Genomic DNA, 10,074 nt, shown 5'->3' on the forward strand with positions numbered 1-10,074 from the left:
TAATCACCATGGGTGATGCGTCATGCACCCGTCATTCCGAACGTATCACTAATAACCAGTCATAAGTGACGGGTAAGGACCCGTCATCAATAAGATTATTGGTGACGGGTCAAAACTTAGCCTGTTACTAATTATGGGTCATAGTTATGACTGATTAAAGGTTTTCATGCTTTTGAACAGTAAAAAAATCAAAAAATATTTTTTTCACCCGAAAAATCATAACTTTGGCTCGAAAAATCATAGCTAATTTGCAAGCGTCTAATTTGCAAGCGTCGTTCAGCCTCCAGTTTCCACATGAACCAGGCCACTAATTATTTTAGCTCAATCACATGGTATTACACCAAGTATTCATAGATTTTCCGTACAAAACAATCATATGTATATCCTGTCAAGCGCATGGGCCGGCACAACTGTTGTACTATAGAAGAAAACGAGTCCTAGCAAATTGATATGCTCAGTAATCATCATAACCACAAGAGCACATTTGCAGTATTGAAAAATAAACAATCTCCATGGCATTTCTTTGTTTAAAAATTAGTTTTGTTAGATTAAAAAAATATAAATATTTATGCAACTCTAGATGACATGCTCATATATTTCCAAGACAGTAAGGATAAAGCACGTGCAAACACAATGGCATATACAAAAAGTGGTTATCTGATTGATAATCTATAAAACCTCACCTGCACAAGCATGTCAAACTTGGCATGCTGTAGGAACAGATAGACTGACAAACCTTTATTCCATTATTGCCGCCATTTTTTTCTAACGTGACGTTAGACTAAAACAAGTTGGGATGCCGTTTTTCTCACTGAGGTGTTATGTCACTGTAGAGATATAGCAAAAGATGCCGAAGATCGTCACGACGATAATCACAACTACTATTCAAAACCAAAAAAGAAGAATTTAGGTTCTGAAGAAAGAAGGAATTTCCAACAACTATAGTTCTTGTTGGAGAATTAATGTTGCCTGTTCTTGCTTTACCCAGCAGCAGCTATCCAATTGTAATCCGGGGCTCAAGCTGTGACTATCCTGGTCCAAACCACCAGTGGTGGAGCTTAGGGCAAATGTCAATAGGGGCCGGTGAAATTAACTGGGCTGTAGAGGGGGACTAACTCAAAGAATTTCTTAAGGAAATTAACAGATTGGATTTAAAACGAACTACAAAATGTAAAAGAAAAAAACTGTTAGACCAGGGAGGTCACGGCCCACCCTGGTCACCAAGAAGCTCCACCCTTGCAAACCACTGCACTGCGTTTTTGGCTGAATAGGGTCCTCCCAAACTGGCAGTATTAGCATACAGGATCCTCTAAAATGTGATTCTATGAACATGTTTATTGGGAAGTGACGTTTTCTGCATCAATTTATTCTTTATTTTCTTATAAAGTGTGTAAAACGAGACTGTCAGGATATCTAACTGAGCCAAAGTACAAGATAAGTTTGTTTTAGCATAACTGATTTATTTGTAGTAGCAAAGTTTGGCCACTCTTATCGGCATGGTCAAAAGTGATAGGTTGTACTAAAAAAATTGGTTTAGTAACAGTGCATTTTACCAGCTCATCAGCAAAGAAAAAAGAAATTGGATTTGTTTCTGAAATTCTTGTGACGGTAAAGAATTACTGATGCAACTCTGATTCTGATCAACAGAAGCACTAAGACAGAATCAAATGATAGTTTGTGGCAAAAAAAAGCATGGGGAAATAGGGTCCATGTGGTAAATTATTCGGCACCACATTTTCAGACCAAGCCATCCATGCTCCACTGCCCTAAACAAGCATCTTCCACTTCAAGCTCTAGTCCCTCTGACAGGCTTGTGGACAGAGGCAGATGCCTCTGCCATGCATGATGCTTGTGGAAAAGAATGAGCATTGCCCTCCACTAGAACAATCCTTGTTAGGTGCATCACCTACTGCTACTCATGTGAAACTTCATCAACTCATCCTGAAATTGAAAGAAATCTCTCTCTTTATTCTCTCTCTCTAGATTATCCAACACATATATTTCCTAAATAGATGTTTTATAATACGTATAGTCAAACTTTAATTATTAATACACACAAAATTGCTAGGATTTAACACATGCAAATGATACGAGTGGATTCGTTAAGGAAAATACTTTCATACGCCTATATGTTTAACAAATTTCACTAAAAAATAATTATAAAAATAATATTAAAACATATGTATTAAAGACCGTGTCTATATAAAAAAGAAACGGGGTAGTACTATCGAGAGGCAATGCATCAATTATTAATATGGACTAGTGCATGTCCTTATCATGACCAAAGTTGGCCATGCTTTTGGGGATGAATGGGATATTTGGCAATGGGTAAGGCCAATAAAATATGGTCGTGTCATAAGCTCTTTTTTGGAGTTGCATCCTCCTATTCATTGGCGTCAAATCCAGATCAAAATGAGGGGCCTCAAACGGGGTCATGCAATGATGCAGGTGAGATTGTGAGGAGGTCAAAAAGAGCCAGGCCTTTGCTGAGGTAGTGCATTTTACTTTCATCATCAGGATTGTAAAGGGATGTAAAAAAAGCTGTATGTTTTGACAGCGCGTAGGAGTATCTCTGAAACCATTCCCTTTTAGTCGTCACTCCATCTTCAGGGGACATGGTACAAAAGGCCCCGTTTCCAAGAGGGTATCTTTGGAAAGAATCCTCTCCATTGGAACGAAAAACTTCCAATTCCATCAAAAACAAATTCATATGGTTACATCTAGCTCGTCATGAGAAATTTAAATGCATTTTTTTCGTGCTTTTGGCCTCAGGAACGAAAAGGTCAGTAGAGGGATCTGGTGGTTCCTTTTTAGTATCGAGAATAACGATTAGAGGAAGATGAATATGTATCTTACTAATTTCTTTTGAAACGAATGACTTTCTCTTTTTATTATCTAATGCACCTCAAAAACCAATAGTAAAAGCAAAACCTGATAGAATCTTGCTAAGAAAATATCCAGAAAAGCACATGACTCTCGTGGATATATATGAACCCTAAGTTCTATTGAAACTCATCTCATGGGTCATCGCCACCAAAAATAGCAACTTAAGGAAAGAAACCTTCGGAAAAAAAAGATCACCGGTAGAAGAAATTATCCAAATTAATGATCTAAAGTCAAGGGAATTTAGGACTCACTTGTATTTATATGTATATGAACTTTATGCCTCTAGCAACAAGAAGAGTAATTTTCCAAGATGAAAAAATATCAGCTCAACAATCGGAACAAAAACACAATGGAAAAGCGAAACTTGCAACGAAACTAATAGAGGAAAATTAGAAGGAGGTGAATATAAGCACAAGAGTAAACACAAATTTCATTACTTGTAGAGGTCAGTCCTATCTTAGACAGATTACAAAGATTTTTTTCTCACACAGCTCTCATCTAATACATAGGCTAAGCACTCATCTTACTCTTCTCTAAAACTCGAACACAAAACTCTCATATGAATAACTCAAGAGGCTTAAGTGGCTATTTCCCAATGGCTCAACTAGCCCTCCCCTCTATTTATAGTCTAGGTTACTTGATCCAGAAGTTTTTTAGCTTATTTTCAAAATACCCCTCTCTTATAGTACACTTCTACCTACCATCGATAGTATTTTGATTTATTTTCTTCTCCATCTATCAGATGACCGAGGTGCCTCCATGACTTAGCTTCGACTCGACGCAAGCTTCGTGATGATAGCACGTGCACTTCCATCCTTCTCACGGTTTTGAGGTAAAACTGCGAAATCTCTTGCACGCTTCTCAAACCGTGACTCACTGCAAGTTGCTTGGCTTCAAGCAAGCCTCCTGATGTCGACATATGTATTCTATCTTGTAATCTTGACCGCCAGAAAATCTCTCATGCTAGCGCTCCTGATCTCCCAGGGTGCCTTGTCACTTGCACCAGTATCCCTTTTACTTGACTTTATCAACACAACATGTTCATCTATATTTCATGCTTTGCTTGGTCTCCACATGTACAGCTAGGATCACTTTTGACACCATCTGGCCTCCTCGATCGTCCGGTACCAAGCACACCGCTTGGCCTTAATTATCTCACCATCGATCGGCAAGTTACATCTTTCATCTGCACAATATAAGACAAGCAAATATATATCTCTAACTCCATTACTGGTTAGTCAAAATCAAAATCCTCAGTTGATCAACACATTATAAATAAATTATGAACACCGGATGATCCGACGTACACATCTCCTATGTATCGAAGCATCTGGCATGCTCAACCTCTTCATACTTGTTCTGCAACCTCTCTGCAGGAAATACTCTGACGAAGCATCTGGCGTGTACTGCTCGAGCACTAGACCATCCGACGAGTATAAATCACCAAGAGCTGATTTTCAGCCTCTCTGCAAGAAATGCTCCGGCGTGTATACTACCTGATCATCCGGGTGCTTTTGGGCTGAAAATACTCCGGTGTGAACCACATCTGAATGTCGAACCTTTCGTCGTGTTCAATATTCAAAATGTCAGACCATCCTGCGTGTATAATTTTTCTGAATTCAGAGACAAACACGTCAACGCTATTTTTCTTTACAACTTTAGTTAGTCATAATCATATTTACGATATATAAACAAATTATGCAATCTTACAAATCAACAAATCAAAACAATAACCTGATCTATCACTCATTATATATATAAATCAAAACACATTTTCATTTAGTTTGTCACCTTCACTCGTGTCTTATTACAAGCCAAGGTGCATGGATTTTGCTTGCAGGATGTTTAGTTCGGAGTCAGGAAAAAAGTGGTTCCTCCTAGTATCCAACATTGATTCTTTCTAATTTCTTTCAGTACTCCATCGATCTCACATTAACGTGGACTCGACAGGATTACGGTTTAAACTTTGTATTGAGTGCGTATCGAAACCGAATTAATGCGGATCTAATCTAACCTAACCCTGCTGCTGCGAGGAACCATTAATATTGTTGGCAGGTGAAGGTTGGTCCCTGTTGATCAGAAGTTCAGAACAGGAGATGGCACACAGCACACAGGACTCCCTTGTGAATGGATCTTGCAACGCTGCAGTGCAGTGCTGCTGCACGGCGGGGCCAGCCAATACATACGAAACTGAGAGAGGGAATGACTGCAATCAAAACATTTCCTGGACGCTCCAGTTGCTGGCCCTGCAGTATACAGAAAACAGGCCCTGCTGGATGCCGGGAGCTTGGCTCAGTACTTAAATGTTTCCAAACGCGGTAATTTCCTAACGATTTTGCATCAATTTTGTAGAGGAAATAGTATCACGTGGATCTCTATTAGTTGACTTCAGTTATAATGATCAATCCCAGGATAAAAAGTAGCGAAACTAAGATTATCTCCAACAGCTACCTTAAATTTTCATCCTAAAAACACAATTACAGTATCCCTTATCACTATTACAGCATTCTCTATTTTTTCATCTCCAACAGCTACCCTATTTCTTACCTTCTACTACTCTTTTTCCTCCCCCGGACCCACTGTCATCCTCTGTCTACAGCACTGCTACAGTATCCGACAGTGTTTTTTCCCTCCGGACCCCACTAGCAGCCTCTGTAAAAAGTGTTGCTACAGTATTATGGATGCTACAGTGGTTCGGCAATTTCACAGCTCAATGCTCTTTCCGCAACACTGTAGCACTGGGTAGTACCAGTAAAACACTGTAGCACCGAATCCGCAAATTTAAGGAATCCGTTGGAGTTAGCCTAACATCAATGCATAGATATTTTTTTTAATGCTCTGTAGTAGTTAGGTTCGACAAGGTGTAACGAAATCCGAAGGATGAATGGTACAGCAAACCTATGAGACCTAAGGGATGCGGCACAAGTATCTTCAGCGAGGGAGCGAAGGCTAATCTAAAAAGAAGCCTGTGAGTTAGTTAGAACCTGACCAGAAAATAGTCAGAGGGAAGTCGTTAGTAGCCTGGCGAAGGATTCAATGCGGGTCCCTCTAGGATGCGGGTTGAGATTTGGTTGCATAGCGTATTGTAGGTAGACAATGATGGTAGTACCTTAGAAATATTTTAGAATATTTCTTAATATTAGAAGTACTATTTATATAGATAAAAGGTAAAAATGTATTAATGATATGAGTGATTGACGTGTATTTATAAATACGTCCACTCACTTAATATAATAATAATAAATAAATAATTATTACACTTACAATTACCAGTATTGTTTACAGTGCTACCATCACGATCCCAACAAATTTATTGCAAAATTGCTCAAAAGCATGTGGGTTGAACCGTGAACAAACCAGGGGTGGTGTTTTTTTTTTCACTTGATTTAACCATAGCTTGCTTGAATACACTGTTGAGAACCTATAAAGGAGCCTTAGCCCCTAGCCCCCTACAACAATAGTCTTCAGTATTCACAACATTTTCACTACTCATTCCGGTGTCTTAGACTTGGGGTTTTATTACCAGCAAATAAAATGTAATTCAAACAAATTTAAATAAAATATTATTAAACATGATAATTTTTTCTACCGGGATCTACTGATAGACTAATAAACCGGGTTTATCATCGGTTTTTGGCCGAATTTTTTCCCCTGCTAGACTATCAAAGGATCTAGCCTACACGTACATGAATCTTTCTATTTCGTCACGCAGATTTGCGGGAATTTATTTATTATATTTTATTTTTTGATGTAGGCTGCTCTGTTCTAACTTGATAGGGAGGACAGTTTTCGGCGATTCCTGCACCGCAATTTATTCGTTGGAGTAGAAGCCGTACCGAGAACAGTTATCTACACTTGAGTCTGTGTGCGGGCATGAAGGAGACAGTTGGGATCAAATCGATCCAGGACCAAAGCACGAGCAGGGTCTCGCATTTCCGGAATTAACATTATCAGCGAGCGGAATTGTGGACCATGTACCATGGCTAGAGAGAGAGTGTGTGTGAAACTCAATATTAGCTCATTAAAGTAGGATAATATACTTGCAACCAGGACAGCCCCATTTCTCCATGGCTCTAGAGAGAGAGAAGGGGAGGGGGTAGTATAAATTTTAGGCAATTGTGGCTTTTCCATTCGGTGGTGGCCTGGCCTCACAAGTCACAGCCATACAGAGATCACACACACACACAAGCGAGGAGAGAAGAGAAGCAGCTTGTAGCTAGTAGCTTAGGGTAGTGCTTAGCTGCTCATTCCTGCAAGATTCTTGGCTAGCTAGCGTCTCCACACCAGCTAGAGTTCAGGTTCCCTTGCAAGCAGTAGCCACTGCACCGTGCAAGCAACCAGCCAGCCGCGGGGACCGATCGTGCTGCATAAGCTCGAACAACTCGTCTGATCGCCGGCTGGCGGAGCCCCTGCGCCGGAGACGCCCGGCCGGTGATGGAGGAGCATCTGAGCCCGGTGGCCGTGACGCACCTGCTGCAGCACACGCTGCGGAGCCTCTGCGCCGGCGACGCCGCGGCCCCGCAGTGGGTTTACGCCGTCTTCTGGCGCATCCTCCCCCGGAACTACCCGCCCCCCAAGTGAGAGCTCTCGTCTTCTTGCTACCAGCTGCTAATGTGCATTCTTAATCATGGGTTCCCCATGCCTAACACGGTGAGCTAATGCTGCCGTTTCTTAATCATGGTTGCTCAACCTGTTGACCAGATGGGATCTCCCTGGCGCGGCGTACGACAGGGCCCGAGGAAACAGGAGGAACTGGTAAGCACAAGCACATGTTTCTTCGTCTTCTTTTGGTTATTTTTTGAGCCCATTGATGATCTTGCGAATTTCACCTAGGATCCTGGCATGGGAGGACGGGTTCTGCAACTTCGCAGCCACCACCTCTGCAGCGTGCGGCCAAGAGGGGACAGCGGCAGCTGCGGCTGCATATGCTGGGGACTGTGAGGCAGCGGCTGTGCAGGAGGTGGTCAAGGAGCAGCAGCAGCAGCCGGGCCTGCAGCCTGAGCTGTTCTTCAAGATGTCCCATGACATCTACAACTACGGCGAAGGGTAGGTGGCTGGCTATAACTAGTTCACCGTTAACCATGGTTAGTTCGTTAATCCTCAGTGTTAATGGTAGCTGGGCCTTTCTTCTCTTCTTGGTGCGGCTCCCTGCAGGCTGATAGGGAAAGTGGCAGCTGACCACAGCCACAAGTGGGTGTTCAAGGAGCCCCAGGAGCACGAGATCAACATCATCTCCTCCTGGAGCAACCCTGCCGACTCTGTAAGCACCATCACCACCATAACCAGAAAACTAATCACCGTTACTTTGTTGAGTGATTACTGATCTGTGAGCCATGAGCTGCACTTTTGCAGCATCCGAGGACGTGGGAGGCGCAGTTCCAGTCCGGGATCCAGGTACACACTTTTAGGCCTTGACAAATTGCAATCAGGCTCCGGTCCCTTTTGATCAGAGGCAGGGAGGCAGGCAGCTCTGCGGCCTCTGCATGCTACAGCTAGCAGCTATCTGAGTTGATGCTGCCATGACCTGCATGCGCTTTTCTTTTTCCTCTCATTCTTTGCTTGCTGTGCAGACCATCGCCCTGATCGCTGTCAGGGAGGGCGTCGTGCAGCTCGGCTCCATTAAAAAGGTGGGTGCACCTCCATGCCACTGCTCACCGGTCGTTTTCTACACTTCCATCTCTCCCAAGAACCGAGGCAGCATGTGCATAGCAGTAGTGTATTGTGATAGCGGTGTTGCATCAAGCTGACCAATGTGGCAATGTATGCACCCGTGCACGCATGCCGCTGCGTTCCACGACGGCTAGCTATGTGACGCTGATGCCAGCGTGTTCGTTCGGCCTTGGTGGATGCAGGTGGCGGAGGACCTGAGTTACGTCGTGATGCTGCGCCGCAAGTTTGGCTACCTGGAGAGCATCCCGGGGGTGCTGCTGCCGCACCCGTCGTCGTCCGGCGCGTTCCCGAACGTCCCGCCGCCGGACATCGCGGCGTGGCCAGGCCTGATGCCGCCGCCTGCGGCGCCGCCGCTGGAGCTGTACGATCCCTACGGCGCGGTGGCCGGCTATCCGGCGGCCGCCGCCGCCGCCGCGGTATCAATACACACAATGCCGTCGATGAGCAGCCTCGAGGCGCTGCTCTCGAAGCTGCCCTCGGTCGTGCCGGCCCCGCCGCCACCACCGTCCGCTGCCGCACCCGGCGTGGCCACAGCGGCGGCGGTGGCCAAGGAGGAGGTGGACGACTACGTGCAGTGCCACGGCATGGACAACATGGGGAGCAACGGCGCCGCCGGAGAGAGCACGAGCACGAGCACCGCCACCGCCACCGCTCCGATGTCGTCCTACTTCGTCAATGTGGGCGGTAAGCCCAGCGAGCGGTTTTAGCTCGATCGAGGCCTTGTCTCTCTCAAAGCGTGTGGTTGTGTCTGTGGGTGGTTGTGCTGGGCTTCTCTAGTGCTAAAACAATCGATCAGTCAATCATATATCATTAATCATTATGATCTAGGACTACGCATCATCAGGCTTGTCGCATTTATGAGTATGCATGTATACGTGTGTATCGTGAGGTGACACCTCATGAAGTGCACGGCACTAGCATGCCCATTCGACGTACGTACATTTCTACGCACGTACGTACCGACCTGTCCGTCCTCCGCGATGTGCTTCGGTAGAAGCCCACCATTTGACCAGGTCCCCAAGTGCATGCCTCGTCTCCAATCATGCGTCTGACGCCGGCCAATGATTTCTTGGCGTGGTTCGAGCTCGAGCACGACCAGCTCGAGCAGGTAGATCGCTGTTGAAACCGCCGTGGGGCACCGGCGCTCTCGTGTTACATGTGCTCGATCAGAACGAGTGACACAAAGACAAACTCACTTTGCTCCTCCACAGCGCCAGTGGTCGATCCCGAGCTTTACGCACAGCAACCGCTCCGAAAAGGCGTCCTGCTTCGCACGGAAAATGCAACACCAGGACATGTTGTGCACACATACTATTTGAGCTGTAAGCCTGTTTTGAGATTCGGAATATGTGTTACAATGTGGGTGGTGGCTGTCGAGAGCAGAAGACGAAAAGGAGAAAGGACAATAATATCATTTAGAGAAGGGTGAATAGGTATTTTTGAAAACTTTATTTTTTTATATTTGATCTGAATTTATAGAAAAATAAACTAATGTATTTTTTATAGGTGAAAACTAAT

The 10,074-nt window shown here is 44.3% G+C and overlaps 1 protein-coding gene across 1 annotated transcript; it reads left to right on the forward strand.

Moving 5' to 3' along the window:
• The first annotated feature begins 6,781 nt into the window (after positions 1-6,781).
• On the forward strand, positions 6,782-9,376 carry LOC133931294 (protein RICE SALT SENSITIVE 3-like). The gene is made up of 7 exons (XM_062378152.1): positions 6,782-7,463; positions 7,588-7,641; positions 7,720-7,932; positions 8,041-8,146; positions 8,239-8,280; positions 8,457-8,513; positions 8,739-9,376. Exons 1-7 carry the CDS (start codon positions 7,321-7,323, stop codon positions 9,261-9,263), a joined length of 1,140 nt encoding a protein of 379 aa, XP_062234136.1. The 5' UTR covers positions 6,782-7,320; the 3' UTR covers positions 9,264-9,376.
• Positions 9,377-10,074: the final 698 nt, after the last annotated feature.

The sequence above is a fragment of the Phragmites australis genome, chromosome 10 (genome assembly GCF_958298935.1).
Source record: "Phragmites australis chromosome 10, lpPhrAust1.1, whole genome shotgun sequence".
In the NCBI taxonomy this organism is placed as follows: domain Eukaryota; kingdom Viridiplantae; phylum Streptophyta; class Magnoliopsida; order Poales; family Poaceae; genus Phragmites; species Phragmites australis.